The 19690-nt window shown below is 26.6% G+C and overlaps 1 protein-coding gene, 1 long non-coding RNA gene and 4 other non-coding genes across 6 annotated transcripts; all 6 read left to right on the top strand.

Moving 5' to 3' along the window:
- Window positions 1–8735: 8735 nt before the first annotated feature.
- On the top strand, window positions 8736–9029 carry LOC124910769. The gene is made up of 2 exons (XR_007096458.1): window positions 8736–8893; window positions 8998–9029. It is a non-coding gene; the product is annotated as an uncharacterized LOC124910769 (long non-coding RNA).
- LOC124910911 lies at window positions 8946–9036 on the top strand. The gene has a single exon (XR_007096521.1). It is a non-coding gene; the product is annotated as a small nucleolar RNA snoR26 (small nucleolar RNA).
- A 60-nt stretch (window positions 9037–9096) lies between these two features.
- On the top strand, window positions 9097–9181 carry LOC124910913. Its single transcript, XR_007096523.1, has one exon. It is a non-coding gene; the product is annotated as a small nucleolar RNA snoR27 (small nucleolar RNA).
- Window positions 9182–9257: 76 nt separating this feature from the next.
- LOC124910912 lies at window positions 9258–9349 on the top strand. The gene has a single exon (XR_007096522.1). It is a non-coding gene; the product is annotated as a small nucleolar RNA snoR26 (small nucleolar RNA).
- Window positions 9350–9409: 60 nt separating this feature from the next.
- Window positions 9410–9492, top strand: LOC124910914. The gene has a single exon (XR_007096524.1). It is a non-coding gene; the product is annotated as a small nucleolar RNA snoR27 (small nucleolar RNA).
- A 6106-nt stretch (window positions 9493–15598) lies between these two features.
- Window positions 15599–17497, top strand: LOC124945231 (tubulin beta-2 chain). Its single transcript, XM_047485626.1, has 3 exons — window positions 15599–16081; window positions 16164–16433; window positions 16527–17497. The coding sequence occupies exons 1-3, from the start codon at window positions 15688–15690 to the stop codon at window positions 17201–17203; spliced, it is 1341 nt and encodes a 446-aa protein (XP_047341582.1). The 5' UTR covers window positions 15599–15687; the 3' UTR covers window positions 17204–17497.
- The last annotated feature ends 2193 nt before the right edge of the window (window positions 17498–19690 follow it).

Raw genomic sequence — 19690 nt, 5'->3', positions numbered from 1 at the left:
TATTTGGATTGCAAAAGTTCGAGACAAAAATTCGATATGACTGAACATGATACCGAACCGAATAAAATGTAAAACTAACTCAAATTTAAGAGTGTTTTTATATAAAAACAAAATTAAAGAGAGAAAATAGAATACTTTTCCTAAATTAATAGAACATAATTTATTTATATAAATACAATCTAAAAAAATATAGACCTATACAAATTTAAAGTGAAGTATGTTTAAATTTATTATATTTTTTTTTATAATAATGTTCGATATATTATTTTTTCTATATCATTATTCATAATTGTAATCTAAAGAATTTGTAATAATAGAAAAATATATATATATATATATAATATATAAATAAAATGTTAATACATGATTCTATTTTTAATAAATAAGTTTATGATAAATTTTGTATGAATAATATGTGCATGAAAAAAGTTTTATTATGATAAGTCATTGTCGTATGTGTCACAAAGATATGGAATCAATGGCTCACCTACTTTTGCATTGTCAAGAGTGACTAATATCTGAAGTCTTTTGTGAAATATGATTAAGATTCATTAAGTGATGCCCAAATCTTTTGGTAGTTACTAAGAAGTTTGGAATGAGGCGACTAATACGACATGTCTACATATTTGGGATATCATCCAAATTATTTTTTGGTGGACTATCTGACTGAAGAGAAATTGTCAAACTTTTAATGATAGTAGTCATCCAATATGTATCATTCATAATGCTATTATTATTATTATGAATCTTTCTGTAATTCGATCCGAAAAATCGATATAGTTGGTCGAAGAGTTAATTATTTTTCTCAAAGACTTACGAGCTCGATAATTAATGGGTAACATGTTTATATTCTTTTCATACTTTCATGTTTTGTGACTTTTTTATTTTATTTATTTTGTTTTGTTTTCTATACGCAATTTTTAAGGGAGTTTCGTACGTCGACAATTGGTTAGAGCCCTATGCCTTACCTATCTTGTTTGCATCCCGCCTTGGTAGGGGATTCACGATGAATTTTTAATGGTAGGCTCGACCTCGATCGATCACTGTTTTTTTTTTAAAGAAAGTTTTTATGTCATTTAGACTATGTTAGAGAACCCCTTGACTTACCTTTCTCTCAAATATCGTAAAAAGTATACAAGAATACTAATATCTCAGGAGTTGTCTCATCTTTAAGTGAGATGAGGAATTGAAAATAGAGTTCTCTATCATGAACCTTTTATTTGACCCGTACATATTTTTGGTCGATCACGTGCTCGGATGAATCAACCTAATTTACTTAAGAGTAACCACTTTTCTCAAAGAAACTAAGGAAAAAAATTTGAGAATTCATTTTAAGTGTTCGATACTTGGTTACGTGTGAGAAAGGGAATTCACGTTATGGCCCACACGCCCATCCTAAACAAACGGTCTCTACTCCGAAATAATTGGTCGTTTGGATGTTTGAGGATTGTTACACTTTTGTTCTAAGTTTAGAACACTTTTTCTCTTTTGGTCATGTGTCTTACAAGGGTTAGCCTCTTTCTTAGAAGTGAGTTTAAGAGTCCGTTGGGTTTAGACAAGGTTAAAATGAAAGAGCAGATATCGAATCACAACTAATAATCGAGGTAAAAACGGGAAATAAAAATTCAAGTTTATTTAAAATGTGGTTTATTTGCATGGGATGATTGAAAATATTTTTAGAAGCATGTAGGAATTTTCTTTGGTATTTTTAGAATTATAAAACTCAATTTATGATACTACAAAGTTAAGGGGGTTTTTTAATGTGTTGGAACTTATTTGGTGATTTTTAGACTTATAGAAGTCAAGTTATTGTATCACAAAGTTGAAGAATTTTTAAGCATGTCCTCAGAATTGTAGGTTGAGAAAATTATTTCAAGCCATTTTATATATTTTGTTTTTTTAATTAATTTAAAGGTTTAAATCAATTAGAGAAGTAGTTTAATAAAATAATCAAACCAAACAAGTCTCTAAGGACTTTAAATGAGTAATGATATATACAGCACCTTCACATAACACCTACCTCATTTGGAAAGAAAGAGAAAATATTTTTCTCTCTCTTGTACTTTTTTAAGATATATTTTCTCTTTCTTTCCAAATGAGGTAGGTGTTGTGTGAAGGTGTTGTATAAGGGTGTTGTATATATCATTACTCTTTTGAAATAGGAAGTTGGAAGTGAAAATCAAACAAAGAAAGAGTTAATGACCCCTTTGAGCGTACCTAAAAGACTAAGGATGCGCCTTGCATGCAGGGTAAGCTCTGAGAATTTGGAGCTCAATGCAAATTTAACTTTTTTGGTCCCTAAAATAGTAAATAATTATTTTTTAAAAAAATTAATAATATAAAATGAGATATAAATGGTAATATATTATAATACTTAAATAAAATATTAAAGAGGAGATAAAAAAGTTATATATATATATTGTATAATATATATTTAATATTAAAAGAGAAAAAAATGAAAAATATGAAAAATAAGATTAATAAAATAATATATAATTGATAATACTATTAAATATTAAAAATGGGGTCCTATAAAGGTGGAGGGCCCTATACAACTACATATGTTGCCTTACCCCAGGGTCGGCCCCTTCTTGCATGACCTTTCATGTGGACGGTGAACAAATAACAAGTTAATCTGATCTTTCCTTAAACAAATGATGAGTTGTCTCGGTGAATATACGATCGATTGAGTTTTCAGAGGTAAGGTGATCAATCCCGTTGGAGTCTTCCAAGATCTAACACACCACTAGTTTGCTCCATCTTTGACTTCATCGGCTCCATCACTAGATGCTCGTTCAACCTATCGAGATTAAGGGCGAATTCATAATTTTTTTCTTTGGACTATAAAGATTATAGATATTACATTATTGCAGGTAACAAGTGAGAATATTAATCGAACTGATCCACGAATACCCCTATTAAAATTAATTAAATAAACGAGATCTAAAAAGTGATATGAAGATCCGATTTAAATTACAAAAATATGTAAAAATTTATTTCTAAATAGTTGGTGAAATATATGTTGTATTTTTGGAGCCTTTTCCAACACTATATCACAAATATTAGCATTCAATTAACCTATAAATTTTATCATCTCTATAAATTACCACAATTTTTAGAAGATATAGATTCATCATGACCTTTAAATGCAAAAACTTGTAAACTAAGTCATGAAATACTCTCAATTGTCGTTCTGAACTTTATTTAAACTTTGGACATTCAACATTTTGTCAATATGTTCACTTACTTTCATCAAATCTTCAAAACATTGCATTACTATGTGATGAAGGACCTTCCACATGCATTAAAAGTGGACATTTAACTCCATTGTTAACAATTTTTCAATTATTAAATTCATTAATAGTGAATGAAGGATTAAGAGGTGATTTATTTTAGAAAATAATACAAAGAAAACAAAATATTGAATCCTTTAATGAAGAGTACTCTAACAATGAAACTTTTCAAACCATGAGTATTGAAATTTACGATGCTAAGTTTTTGATTCATACTTAGTTCTTGGATACTCATACAACTTAGGTTGATACAAACTCATTTTAATATAAGCTCACCTAATTCTATCTTGTTGTTTAACAAGATGTCGCCATATATGATCTGAATTGCGTGATCTCGTTCAAGAGTATTAAGATCAATTTTAACTCTTAGAAATTTTAACTCTTCTTCAATATTTCTTCATTACTAATATTAGATTGAAATTTTACCTCATTAATTGTAGATGAGGATTAACTTCCTTTATATTTGAAAATGACAATAATATTTTTCATTTTTTACTTTATTCATTTTCCATTATAATCTATTAAAAAATATAGAATGAGAATGATATATACAATCTTATACTATAAAGAAAATTAAGTAAGAGCCTGAGGGTAAAGAAAATTAACTAAGTGTTAACTGAGAGATCCGAGAGAGAGGCAACGGGTAGTTGAAGAAAAACTAGGTTAAGAAACACGATAAGTTAAATTAATTATGTTTTAAATAAGTAAAAGTTAATTATATAAATAAATAGGGGATTTCAACCTAGTTTGATGGGAATATAGGGAAAAAAAGTAAGGAATATAGTTATAAAGAGAAATAATTTAATTTAAAATTAAACCTCCTATAAATTAAAAAAAATAATAATATATTTTAAAAAATTACTTCTTTTTTTGTTTATGTATAAACATTAATATTATATATGTATATATAATTATTAAACTCATCTTCAATCATTTTTTACACCACAATCTAACCCAACCACCTTGGCAACCTCTATCAGAAGAAGATTTAGTAATGGATGATGGTGAAATTGAACCACAAACTACAAACTAAAATATATTATTGGGATCGAAGGGGATAAATGAGTATTTTCTATTCGATTAATGTACATATATGATTTATATAAATATTTGTACTTTCGATTTCATGCATATAATACTGTATTTATGTAGTTTTGAACGGGAAATTGGCTCAAATGGGTTTCATAACCCTCAAAATTTCTCAAATGGCCAAAACCATAAACATTGTCCAGATGGGTCTCCCAGACGAAAATACCTCTGATTTTTCTTCGCGTAACAATTAGCCCTTCGCGTAACCAGTTCACTTCGCGTAATCATTGCTTCGCGTAATGCTTCGCGTAACACGTCCTATAAAAGGATTTTTTCATTTTTTATCTTCTTTCTCTCTCTCTTTCGCGTAAGCCCTTTTCTTCTTCTTCAATCCCTTTGTTGCTCGATCTAGTTTGTATTCCTCTCGATTCCGGTCAACTCCCTCACCACCGCCATCGCCACCGCTGTTCCCTACATGTTTGACAGTTTTCCGATTTACAGGTTTTGAAAATGGGTATGTCAACGTTCCTTTTTATGTAATGCTTGTCATGTTAGGTTATAAATGGTGAAAATACGTTATTCTCAAACTCTTATAGCTTTTCATATTTGTATACTTCTGTTTACCGAAGAGTTTGAGAAAAACAGAAGGATGCCAATGTGAAAAGCTATAAGAGTTTGAGAATAACGTATTTTCACCATTTCTAACATAATATGACAAGCATTACATAAAAAGGAACGTTGACATACCCATTTTCAAAATTTGCAAATCGGAAAACTGTCAAACATGCAGGGAACGGCGGTGGCGAGGGAGTTGACCGGAATCGAGAGGAATACTAACTAGATCAAGCAACAAATGGATTGAAAAAGAAGAAAAGGGCTTACGCGAAAGAGAGAGAGAAAGAAGATAAAAAATGAAAAAATCCTTTTATAGGATGTGTTACGCGAAGCGTTACGCAAAGCAATGATTATGCGAAGTGAACTGATTACGCGAAGGGCTAAGTGTTACGCAAAGGAAAATTAGGGATATTTTCGTCTGGGAGACCCATTTGGGCAATATTTTATGGTTTTGGCCATTCGAAGAATTTCTAGGATTATGAAACCCATTTAAGCCAATTTCCCTTTTGAACTAGACACTACCAAAGAAGTGAATGATGTTATTGTTGTATATTGGAGGGGAATTGTCTTAAATTGGAAATAAGTCTCTCAACTCATAAAAGACTTGTGGTGGGCCCACTTCACAATAACTTAAAAATTGACTATTATAATTTTTTTCAATATATTAGAGGGTGGTAACGAAGAAACGATTTGACCCGTGTCAAAAAGATACGAAACTTTGTGACCCGTGTCAAAAAGGATTTGAAGAAACCTCCACATCTAACTAAATAAGACTAGGTTGTAATGAAAACTAAATTTGATGACTCCAAGTACATGCAAAAATGCAACAAAGCGTATAACTATAAACAACTTATGGATGAAATATTTAAAAAAATAGGACCGATCTTAGTCTTAACTAGTGCTTTAATATCGTGAGTAACTTGTAAACGCGTCCGAGTTTGCGTTTTTACCTAAGGAATCGAGTCATGAGTCATAAAAAATTACAGAAGTGTAAAATCGGCGATGACTCGCGTGTTGAATCGATCAAACCGTTGAAAATGTTAAAAACAAAAAAAAAAACGTTATGTTTTATTATTTCTATTTTTTCTCATTTTTAAATATCAAAATTTAAACATACAATACCTCAACCACTTCGTATTAATGAGGACTCTTCGACTTCTTCAGAATAATTACATATGTAGAGTTAGTTTAACTTATAAAACAATGTCAATATCGAGTTATACCGCTCGTAAGTTAAATAAGAATAAATTGGGAAATAGATCTTATATTGGTTGGGAGTATGATATTGATGTTGATAGCAATTCTAAAAAAGTAAAATGTAAATTTTGTTCTAAAGTATTCTCAGGTAGAGTATATCGTTTTAAACATCATTTAGCTTGTACACACAAAGATATTGAGCATTGTATTAGTGTTCCTAATTGTGTGAAATTAAAGATTATAGATTTTTTGTTATCAAAGATGATGATGCAAAACAAAGAAAAGGAGAAAAAAGATATTTATGAGCATGAAGATGATGAAGGAGAGGATATGCAAATTGTTAAAAAACAATTTGACAAAGGTGCGAGACAACCTTTTATACAAAGATCAAGCGTACAAAATACAATGACTGAAATATTTAAGAAAGATCTAAGGGAAGATGCTTGTCAAATGATCTTGTGTTTCCTCTTTGTACTAGTGTACGTCATTCATTTCAATGTTGCAAAAAATCCTTATTTTGAACAAGCACTTGAAATAGTTGTTAGACATGGTCTATAATTTAAATCACTTACTATTATGAAGTACGAGTGAAATATCTAAAGAAAGAGGTGAACTAACACACCAGTTGCTAAGAGATTTTAAGATAGAATGGAGAAAAACAGGTTGCTCAATTATGTCAAATGGTTGGACTGATAAGAAAAGACGTTTCATAAGCAATTTTTTGGTTAAAAGTCCTAAAGGAACGATTTTTTAACTTCCATTGACACTTCCAACATTTTTAAGAATGCGGATAAGATATTTCAAATGTTAGATGCAATTGTAGAAGAAGTAAGAGAACACAAATATTGTTCAAATAGTTAGTGGCAATGTTGCTAATTACAAAGTAGCTGGTGAATTGTTGATGGAAAAAATAAAAAGGTTATATTGGACTCCTGTCGCTCATTGTATTGGTCTCGTGTTGGAAGATTTTGAAAAAAATACATGTTCATACCTTGACAATTGTGCTAAAAGCATAGCAAACTTTACTTATATCTATGTTAAGACATTTTACTAATGGAAGAAACCTGATTAGACCAACAAAGCTAAGATTTGTCATTGTATATCTCACGTTAACGAGTTTTATTAACTTAAAAGTTCCACTAATTACTGTTTAGTTCAAGAAATTGGATATCAAGTTGATTTTCGAGTATTATTAGTAGTCGATTATGGTCAAATATAATTACATGTCTCAAAATTCTGAGATCTCTAATTAAAGTACTTAGAATTGTGGATTCAGATTTTAAGTCTGCCATTGGTTTTATTTATGAACAAAGGGATGAAGCTAAAGAAAATATTATAGTCAATTTCAACAATATAAAGAGAAAGTAAGCAACATTTGTAATTTTATTATTTTTAATTACATAAAATATTCATTTATCTATGTATTCATAATATATTGTTTGTCTTCATTTTAGTTATGAACTTATTTAGAAGATTATTGATGAACGGTGGGCAATTCATCTCTACAAACCCTTACATGTTGTTGGTTATTATCTAAATCTTCGTTATCATTATAGTTGTGATTTTAAATTCAATTTTCAGATTAAAAAGGGTTTATATAGTTGTATTGAAAGGATGATAACCAGTAAAAACATGATAAGTAAAATAGATAGTCAGCTTGAATCATTTAAAAATGCAAGGACTATTTGGTTCTAAATTTATAAAAATGGCAATAAACACGAAGTCTCGAGCTGAATGGTGGTATTCTTATTGATGAATGTCTAGAACTACAAATATTTATTATTAGAATACTTAGTTTTGCTCGCAGTTCATTTGGATGTGAACGGAATTGAAGTGCATTTAAAATGATATATTTTGTTTTTACATATATTTAAATATTTTTGATTTACCTAATTATTCAATGTTTAAAATTAGAACATTAATATTTTTTTTGTCTACGTATTCATACAAAACGTAAAAATTGTTTACATCAACAAAAAAAAATGAATGATTTGGTATTTATCATGTACAGCATGAAGTTAAAGGACAAACAAGTATTAAGAAAATACGTTGAAGAAGTTTATTCTAATGATGAGTGGATACCAAAAGAAAATGATATGTATATTTCATTGTCATCTTAAAACATTTATTTATAAAGAGTATTGAATGTAGAGAAAACAAAGAAAAAATGTTCGAGGAATATGATGAAAAATGAGTAAAAGTTGATGATGGCGATGAAGTTGATTATGCTATGGATGATTAAATAAGTTTGATGTTATTAATTTAAGAAGTTGGTTATGAACCATTTATTAAATATTTTGAATGGTTTTTATTTATAAAGTTTAAAATATTTTAAATAATTTATTATTTAATAGCTAAATATTATTGATAAATAAACTCGTAATTACAATTTTACTTAAAATTTTGATAATTCTTAATTTTAGCTAATTTAAGAAAAAAAAAATCAAGAATCTTAAATAATTGTTTTTTTATTGAAACTATGACCTAACAAGTAAACAAAGGCTTGGGCCTTCCTCTTTATAAAGCCCAAAAAATATTTAATCTCGATTTATAAACCCCATAGCCTCAAACCCTAATCATATTCCTTCCCATTTGCTCTGCCCTAATTTCAGCCGCCTAAGAGAGAGATCGACAGTATATATCTATCAATCCATCTCCTTATTTCAAATAAAACTGAATTCTTAATCCTTTACGAGTTACAGAGCCGTTTTTCTTCTATTCCAATGGAGATTTGTCTTCTGTCAAGTATTGAATAATAGGTTTGTTTACTGACGTTTCTTTCTATGTTAAATGCTTTTAGTTTCATTGTTACGAGCATCAGTGATGAGTTATTCCTTTGTTATCCTTGCACTTTGATTGTCAGTGAAGAAAAACCATGGGCAAAGCTTACTCTGAGATGCTCTTTTGATCTTAATTGATTCATGCTAGAATTCATCTGTTTTGAATAATTGTTATAATAATAGATAGATCTATGATGTTTCTCAAAAACTGCGTTATCTTCCTGAACCATTGGTCTTGAAGAAGAATAAATGATTCTGAGATCTGTACTTTTTTGTTAATTTATTCATTTTCATAATCTGGATCTCTTTTTGTTTCATCAAAATCTTTATTTTTGTAATTTTATGAGCATCAGTGATGATCTAATCCTTTGTTATCCTTGCACTTTGATTGTCAGTGAAGATAAATTATGGGAAAAAGTTCACTCTGAGATGCTCATTTTGATCTTAATCACTGTTTTTTCAATCCTTTTTTGAATAAATGATTGATTTTGATATAATGGATCTATGATGTTTCAAATAAACTGCGTTATCTTCCTGAACTTTGGTTATGAAGATGAATAGTTCTACTGAGGTCTAAAATCATTTTAACTTTTTTTCAAATTTTTAGGGTTTAAAATATAGAGAAGAGAAAAGTTAGTTTTTTTGGTAACAATTTCAAATGGTCTTGTTTTATTTATATGTTAATTTTTAACAAAATATTTATACATCTTATAATTCACTTGTTTATAAATGGAAGAATTATCAAAATTGTATTGATTGTGATAATTGTATTGATTTCTATTTAATCAATTATTTGTTATTGTTTTCTTAATTTGTGTTATTTCCTTTTATCTAAAATTAGTTGTTTTAATTATTTTATATGTTTATAAGTTGAGTTTTTTTATAAAGAAATGAGAAAATATTGTTGATTTGGTATTTTTTTTCACATTTATTTGAATATATTCCATCATCTAAATGTAATTCTAAATTGAGTTATTGAAGTTTACATTGTGTTAATTTATTAATTTAAAATAGAATTCTAAACCATAACTCTTAAACATCCATATTATAAAAAATAAGGTTAATAAACAAGTTGATTTTTTTATTTATATATTTATTAATTAAATTATAATAATTTTTTCCATTAATTAATAACTCTTTAATTTTTATTTTTGTTTTGTTTTTGTTAGTATTATTCTAAAAAAAAGAAGACTCTTTTCCAATTAGGGGTGTTCAATATTTGGTCTGAACCGAATATCCGACCGAATTCGAATTCACCGAATTTGAATAAATCGAATTCGAATTTCATTTTCGGTTTTCGAATCGAATTTCAAACCAATTCAAATTCAAATACGGTTTTCGAATTGGTTTTCGAGTTTGAGTTTCAACTCGAAAACCAAACCAAAAACCGAATTCATTTTTTATTATTTATTTTTCCAAAATTAACTTAAGAATAAGTTCAAAATAATCAAACTGGAATATTTTGAATTAAGATTTATAATAAATACCCTACCATGGTACAGACTCGGGTTCAATTCTTGGTTTGTATATTTTATTTTGAGTTTAAAATAAAAGAAAATTGAATTCGGTTTGAATTTGAATTATTCGAAGTTTAAACCGAATATAAAATTCGAGTTCGGTTCGGTTTAATTAGAATTTATTCGAATTCGGTTCGGTTTTCGAATTGACGAAAAAAAACAAAAAATTCGAAGAAATCGAATTGAAGAACTCGAATAACCCGAAACTGAACCGATGAACATCCCTATTTCCAATATCTAAATTGATTAATATTTTTTAAAATTGTTTAGTTCAAATGACTTTGGAATAGAATTTGGATAATAATAGGGACTCAATATTCTGATCACAAATGGTTAATATTCAAGATTAAACAAACAAGAATAATATTGAACTCAATTTTAATTTACTAATTATAAGTTTAAGTCATAAATGAAATAAAATATGAAAGAATTTTATAAAAATATCATATAAAATCTTTAAATAAATGTGAATTTGAGGATTTAAATGAATAAAAATGATAAAAAAAAATGAAAAAAAAAATTGTTTTAAATTTTAATATTAAATGAATAAAAAAATATATTATATTATTTGGCTCGAAAAAATTCGACAAGTCATCGAACAAGCATTATATTTGCTCAAGTTCGGTTCAAATATTAAACGAGCTGGTTCGAACTTGACTCGATTTTCAAGTTCGGTTCAAATATTAAACGAGCTGGTTCGAACTTGACTCGATCAAAGTCAAACTCAAGTCGAGCTTTGATTGAGTGGCTCGCAAGTATCTCACTAGTGGTCGTCTCTTTTCAGCCTTAATAATTTAATAAAAATGGACAAAAAAGAAAGATATGAAACTAATAAAAAATAATAAGAAATTATAAAAGATAAAATTAGATAATTTATTTAATGAAAAAAATAAAAATATATATATTAATATTTAATTAATAAATATATATGTAAAAAAATATAAAAATTAACTTTTATTATTAAAATAAATTAAATAATTTCATAATTTATAATAAGCTAATTTTTCAAATACATAATTGTTTTATTTTTTAAATTTATTAAAATAAAATTCTAAACCATAACTCTTAACATAAATTCTTGTACAATAAATCAGTGACAATTCATGTAATGTTGTAAATCTATATAAAAATAAATAAAAAAAAGATGTTAAAATATAACAAGATGACATGTGAGCATAGTTGAAAAATAAAATTTAATAAAAATAAAATATTTTAAGATAAGATTATTAGCACAAATTCAAATCTCATACAGATCTCGTCCATCAGTTGCTTCCCTGTATACGTTGACTAGATATCTCTTACCTCACATCCAAATATTATTTTTTATTTAAAAAAATTAATACAAAACTCTCCAATTTTGTAATTTAAAATAACCCAATATTTTTTCCTTTAGAACATTGAATTTAAATTTTTGTTGAAGCTTAATAATATATTTGACATAAACTAATATCAAATCACTATTAATAAAATACACATTTCTTTTAAAACATAATTGATGAAAAGGGAAACATGAAAAATTAAAGTATTAAAAAATAAAATAAATATTTTTAGAAGTGAATTAATTTGTTACATAATTATTTTTTTAATTTTGCCAAATAACTTTGTTATGACCTCCTCTATTCTCTAATGCACTCAAAATCTTTTTTAAATTATAATAATTTATATCAATTTTATGTAATTAATTTATATGTTTAATTGTTTTTTGTTTTATCCTATAATTTTTGTTAATAATTTTTTTTTACATTTCATAAATTTATAATAATGAACTTTAATAAAAATCTAAAAAATAACCAAATAATTTTATTAAAATAAAACACAAAGATTTGAAAGAATAAAAAATAATAATTCCCTTATAAGCTACATAGATTTTAAAAAAAATATATTCATATTACTAAATAACACTAAAACAAATAATAATTCACAAAGTAATTAAAAGTATTGAGATTTACTTGTAATGTTGAAAGATAAATAGTATTAAAAATGTTAAAAAGTTTGAGGAAAAAATAATATTTTAAAAATAATTTATTAAGTTTGAAAATGTGTTTTTCTGTTGAAGATAAATTTTTTATATAATAGTTTTTACGTTTTTGGTTTGAGAGTTATTAAATTTATTTCGAGTGAGTTTTTATAGTAATTTTTTTTTATTGCACATGTTGACCTCATTCTTTCAAAAATCTTAAATTATTAAGTTTAAAATCGTTAACTTTGAGATCTTACCAATTTACAATTTAAAATATTTAACGATTTTGGTGAAGTAAATACTTAAATTATTTAAATTCTTACCATTTCAAAATTTTACGAATATCTAAATTATTTTGATGAAGATTCTGTACATTTTTTTAAAAATAATAAGAATTTTTATTTATACATTCAAAACAAAAATATTACTTATTAAAATTGTAAAAAAGAATTAGTTTTAAATCTATTTATTATTATTATTTAAATTAATTTTATATGAAACTAATAATAATGCATGATTTATATTTTTAAAATAAAATTTTAAAATTTAAAATAAATGATTGATTTTGAATGATAGAATTATAGTTATTTAATTGGTTCAATTTAAAGATTAAAACATAAGTCTATTAAAATTAAAAAAATGAAGTAGTAACACTTCATAATCCAAATATTTAAGATGGTTGTGAAATTTTTGATAGTTCTTGTTAATATATATATATATATATATATATATATATATATATATATATATATATATATATATATATATATATAACACAACATTTTATAATTAAAATATGTAATTGATTTATAATTAAATATTTAAATATAAAATAATAGCAATAATAGAATATCTAAATATATGATATATCATTAAAAAAATTAAATATTAATTAAAAAGTAAACTAAATTTTAGTGAAATTAACTTCTTTTTTTCCTATATATAAATTGAAGAACTAAATTGAAACTATACCGTTATGATATGTTTTCATTCAAAACGATTCAAAACGCCTTAAAGTAAATAAAAAATATAAATTAGGTCGATAGATTTTTTTTTGGTCCAATTAAAATTGCCTAACAAATTGGAGAACCGGAATTTAGTTGGTTGTGTTCTGTTTTAATTTTGCTAGATTTGGTTGGATTTTAATTTTTATTTATGCACAAATAATTTTTTTTGTCAACAACTAATAACTGTTAATCTTTCTTTTAAATTTATTTGAGTTTAATGTACCCTCTAACCTAGTTTTAAAATACGTTTTTAACTTTAATACGGTAACTTTTTGAATTGGCCAAAATCCGGTTCGACCGGAAGGTTCTACTGAAAAATCGAACATAAATTTCCAGTTGAAAAGGTCATTTCTTATTCAAATATTGGATCAATTGAAGCTAGTGAGAACTGTAAGGATTTGGACTATAAGCCCTTGCTTGCATTTTAAGATCTAGAAATTACAGTTGATCACTTTATCTTTTTGTATAGGATTTTGTTTTTCTTCTAGCCAGTTTCCTTTAAATGAACTATCTCAACCATTGCACTTTTTTTATTATTTTTTTTTTACAGTGAAGTGATTATGTAGTATTCTCATCTCCTTTTTTATAAGAAAGTTTATGTGCAAAGAAGAAATCAGATCTGCGAGGACAAAGAGAAAGTCATTTGGTTTGGTGGGAGAGTCGTGATAATGAAAGAAGTTTTTACTAACATTTCATTCATGACTTATCTAGGGTCGGTATTGGGGTAAGTCCGACAAGCCCTCGGGCTAGGGCAACCCATTCTCTAGAGCAGCCCATTTAATAAAATATATAATTTGTATATAGATAAATATATATAATATATAAATAAATTTATGATCTTTAAACATATAATATTGTAGCATAATGGTTCATATACAAACTTAAATTTTTGTTTAAGATAAGAGTTCAAATCCCTCAAAAACAATATTTTTTTTAACAATTTTTATTATTAAATCTAGAAAAACAACCACAAAAAAAAATGAACTTTTTTTATCGGGGCTAGGGCTTCCCCAAACTTGGGGTCGGGCACTGGACTTATCAATGGCCTCCTCTTATCATCATTCATATATTGTTTTGTTTTTGATTGTTTTGTTTTTGATTGCATGAAATTATGCATATTTTATGTTATATTAATTTAATTTAATTAGAATATATTTGATTATTTTTATATATGTATAAGGGGTTATATATACAATTTATATATTATTATATTTAAATTTATTTATTTTTTTAAAGATAATTAAAATTGTTTCAACAAATTATTAAAAAAAAAACAAAGAAAACAAAAAAAAACCTGGTTAATAATTGGAATTTAGAACAATACTTTTAGACTAAGATCTCTTTCTCTTTAGATTATTATTATATTAAAATTTTAAATTTATTTTGTTTAGCTGTAACACATAACAATAGCACGTGGGAAGAGATGACACACCACGTGACACCATAAAAAAAATCTTTGATTTGAATGTGTATTTAACAAATTAATTAATTAACTAAAAATGAATGAAATAAAATATTAGGAAACTTATAACTTATTGCGTTTGAGTTTATTGAAACAAATTTGAATTTATTTAAAAATATGCTAGAACCTCTCATTATAAGGAAATGAATATTATTCTGATAAAATAAATTAAAAATATTAATATATAATAATCAATTTTATTTTTAAAAATAAAACTTATTTTAATATTTTAATTAATAAATTAAGTAGAGTGATTATAAAAGAATATAAATTAATATTTCATTATGATTGAATTAAAAAATATAAAAAAGTACATATTTATCGTAATTTTTTAATAATTTTTTTCGTCGATAATTATTTATTATTATAATATAATAATTATTTGGTATTATTACCATCATAGTGTAATTTTAATTTGATTTGTTATATTTTTTCATCGTCATATCAACCTTTTATCTACCTCAATTAATTTCTAATTTTGTAAATATTTATTCAACTTATTTTGTAAATATGATCCAGATTTCAGTAATAATATTTTTCTTTATTCAATTGATTATAACATAAAAAATTAAATTTCTTAGGGTTAGTGAAAAGAATTAAGTGATCAAAATATATAAAAGTAGAAAATTGAGGGCCTGAAATGAATAAACATCTTATTACCAATTTCAAAATTCAAACCAGGCAAAACCCTATCTTTGAGCAGTTGTTTCATTTCATCCTATAAAGTACTCTCCCTCTAGACACTCTTGCCTCTCACTCCAAACTTCCCACTTTCTCTCTCTTGTTCTTCATCAATCCGATTCATCTCCCCCCAATCCGTTCCCAAAATGCGTGAGATTCTTCATGTTCAAGGAGGCCAATGCGGCAACCAAATCGGTGCTAAGTTCTGGGAAGTTGTTTGCGCTGAACACGGAATTGACAACACTGGACGTTACCAAGGTGATTCAGAACTACAGCTTGAGAGAATCAATGTCTACTATAACGAAGCGAGTTGTGGAAGGTATGTTCCTAGGGCTGTTCTTATGGATCTTGAACCTGGTACTATGGATAGTATCAGATCTGGACCTTATGGTCAGATCTTTCGTCCGGATAACTTTGTTTTTGGACAATCCGGTGCTGGTAATAACTGGGCTAAAGGACATTATACTGAAGGAGCGGAGTTGATTGATTCTGTTCTTGATGTTATTCGTAAGGAAGCGGAGAATTGTGATTGTCTTCAAGGTACGTTTTAGATGAAATCTTTATTGTTTATGTAGATCTGCGATTTGATCTTGGTTTTGTACTTTTGTATGTTGGTTTTTAGGTTTTCAGGTTTGTCATTCGTTGGGAGGTGGAACTGGATCTGGTATGGGAACTCTGTTGATATCGAAAGTGAGAGAGGAATACCCAGATCGGATGATGCTTACTTTCTCAGTTTTTCCTTCACCGAAGGTTTCTGATACTGTGGTTGAGCCTTATAATGCGACTTTATCTGTTCATCAATTGGTTGAAAATGCTGATGAGTGTATGGTTCTTGATAATGAAGCTCTGTATGATATCTGCTTCCGCACTCTCAAACTCACTACTCCTAGCTGTAAGATTGATTGATTAGATTTGTTTTTTTTATTGAATCTGAACTATAGCATGTTGATTTACTGTTTTTGTTTGTGTTTGTGTTTGTGTGTAGTTGGAGATCTGAATCATTTGATCTCTGCAACAATGTCTGGAGTCACTTGCTGCCTTCGATTCCCTGGACAGTTGAACTCTGATTTGCGTAAACTAGCTGTGAATCTGATCCCATTCCCTCGTCTTCATTTCTTCATGGTGGGTTTTGCTCCTCTAACCTCTAGAGGTTCTCAGCAGTACAGAGCTCTAACTGTCCCAGAACTGACTCAACAAATGTGGGATTCGAAGAACATGATGTGTGCTGCTGATCCCCGTCACGGGCGATACCTAACTGCTTCCGCTATGTTCAGAGGTAAGATGAGTACTAAAGAGGTGGATGAACAGGTGTTGAATGTCCAGAACAAGAACTCATCTTACTTTGTTGAGTGGATTCCAAACAATGTGAAATCGACTGTTTGTGACATTCCACCAACTGGGTTGAAGATGGCTTCGACTTTCATTGGGAACTCGACCTCTATTCAGGAGATGTTTAGAAGGGTGAGTGAACAATTCACTGCTATGTTCAGGAGAAAGGCGTTTTTGCATTGGTACACTGGTGAAGGTATGGATGAGATGGAGTTCACTGAAGCTGAGAGTAACATGAATGATCTTGTTTCTGAGTATCAGCAATACCAGGATGCAACTGCTGATGAAGAAGGTGAATATGAAGATGAGGAGGAAAGAGAGTATGATGAGTAAGTGATCAAGATTGGAATGGGAATGGAATGGAATGAAACTGTTTTATTATTAACTTGGTTCATCTTCTTCTTCTTCTTATGGGTTTGCTTTTGGGATTTGTATTTGCACATTTGATGATTTGAATTGGGTATTAGTTGTAGTAGTAAGTAAAAGTACCCTTTGTTCGATCTTGATCTTTTCTCGACTGTGATGAATGATTTTACTTTGTTTCTTTTATGTTTAGATCGACAAAAACTCATGTTGGTTGGTTGTTCTATTATGATGAATGAAATGGAGGCTTCATTTTACCTTTTATTTCACATTTTATACCTATCTTCTTCAGATTTTCAAATGTTTTTCAAACTCTTTTTTGCCTCCAAATACAATTGTTAAGGTCAAAATTTCAAAGTCATGGATCTAGAAATGTATTTGACTATCATATTATTAAAATTTTATTAGTTGTAATTATGCTTTTTGGATACAAAAACAACATTTACAAGTCTTTATAGATTATGCTAATTTTCATATAGATTTCAAAACAATTTCAACAGTTAGTGTGATTACAATCCTGTCATTTGTGATTTATTTTGGTCTTAAAGTTTTATTAGTAATGTATTCTTATATAGATATAATTGAATGTAAAATAATTTAAGAAATAATAATAAAAAATAATAAAACAAGTCATTTATTTGAATAAATAATATATATTTTAATTTGTAATTATAAATTTATTTTGTTTATCGAAAAATTGTATAAACTCGAAAAAATTTAAGATTTCATATATTTTAAATGTTAGAAGCTTAACTACTCTTAAATTTTACTTAGCTATAATATTATCAATTTTTTTTTTAATTATAAGATTTTAATAGTTAAATCAAATCAAAACATATTTTTTTTTAAAAATAATATTTTTTGTTTAAATAAAATAAAAATTGGATACTAGTTAGAGAGATTTTTGAAAATGACAATTTGGATATAAAGTCTTCATGGTTGTTAGATAGATTGACTTAGTTTGAAAAAAATATATTTTATAAATTCAAGAATTTTTTTTTCTTCAAATATATAATTGGAATATTTATTTATATTAAATATATTATATTTAAATATATTTTAATTATAGATATTAACAAAATTATGTTTTTTTAAAAAAGTTTTCCAACTCTAATTAAAATATCTTTAAACAAATTATGAGATTATAATAATATTTTAAAATATATAATCTATATAATTAATAAAATATTGATTTTCTGTATATATATTGAGTTAAAATTTTGAATTATGTTTTTTTCTTACTAAAATCAATTAAAAATTAATCATTGTTTGGTAGGGATAATATGTATAAATATCCTTTTATATTTAATTAAGTTTTAAATATATTCTTATAAATAATTTTTTTGTTTGAAATTGACCAATCTATATTTGTTTTTATTTAAAATTACTCTTTATATAATATTTTTTTTCTTTCTAAAATAGTTAAATTCTGTTATGTTAAATAATACAAAATGAAGAATATAACTCCAAGTATAAATAATTTTTGTTCTATACTGAAATTTGAACTATTTTGATAACTAATTAAAATCATTTATCGCTTAAAGTTTAGACTATGTTATATTTCTTACATTTTGATTAGAGTTTATTTTTACTAATAAATTCATTTCGTATTTAAATTAAATTATATTAATTTTCACCCTCCATTCATTATAACTAAGGGGATAACCAATTTTTTTTTTTTAAGTTATATCAAACTCATCAATTAAAGCCTAGGATGAGTTTTGTATTATAATGTCATATTTTATAATCTTTTTCATATTATTTATATTTTTAATGATAAGACTACATGACATCTTTTTTTCAATGTTTAAAGATGATTTTAGGGGCACAATACAAAAACACACCATATTTAAATATGGAGGAGAATAATGTGTAACAACTTCCTCGTCGGCTTATTTTGTAACATCTTTGTCTGGAAATAGAATATAACATATGCACCGTCGTTTGAGAATTAAGTTGAAGAAAATCATCTCAAGACGAATATGAAAGTTTTGTCCACAACAAACTTAGAAAAACAAAAAATTAATATTTTACGTATAAGAGAAATTTGTGTCTATTTCAACACAAATTGACGGATTTATGACATTTTAAATGTTTTAAATATTTAGAATGTAATTCAAACATAAATAAATTCACGAGGAACAATTAAACAAATTGTACAATGAACAATTTCAAACAAGATATATTTCAAAGTTAAATGTACAAAGAACATTATACATATTACCCATTTTTTATGGTTAGTCGTTAGTATTATTTTTCTTGTTGTTTCACAAATAGTTAATCTCATTGTGATTTTTTTATTAATTTTTAATTAAAAATGGAAGACAATAAATTAAATAATTAAATATAAATTTAGTAGTCGCGGTCGACCAATGCGTTACTTCACAATATCTATTATTATAACGTTGAAAAAGTTTCCCCAAGAAAACCGATGAATGCAGTCGATGAACTCATTGA

This window comes from Impatiens glandulifera, chromosome 7 (assembly GCF_907164915.1).
Source record: "Impatiens glandulifera chromosome 7, dImpGla2.1, whole genome shotgun sequence".
NCBI lineage: Eukaryota > Viridiplantae > Streptophyta > Magnoliopsida > Ericales > Balsaminaceae > Impatiens > Impatiens glandulifera.
Note: the sequence above shows the minus strand (reverse complement) of the source record. Positions and strands in the feature narration are given on the sequence as shown.

What these genes read in the sequence shown, in the direction of transcription:
- LOC124945231 (XM_047485626.1), top strand. Translation starts at nt 15,688, where the DNA reads ATGCGTGAGATTCTTCATGTTCAAGGAGGCCAATGCGGCAACCAAATC. An exon ending in GAATTGTGATTGTCTTCAAG is followed by an intron (nt 16,082 to 16,163) that starts GTACGTTTTAGA and finishes GTTGGTTTTTAG; the next exon opens with GTTTTCAGGTTTGTCATTCG. An exon ending in CAAACTCACTACTCCTAGCT is followed by an intron (nt 16,434 to 16,526) that starts GTAAGATTGATT and finishes GTTTGTGTGTAG; the next exon opens with TTGGAGATCTGAATCATTTG.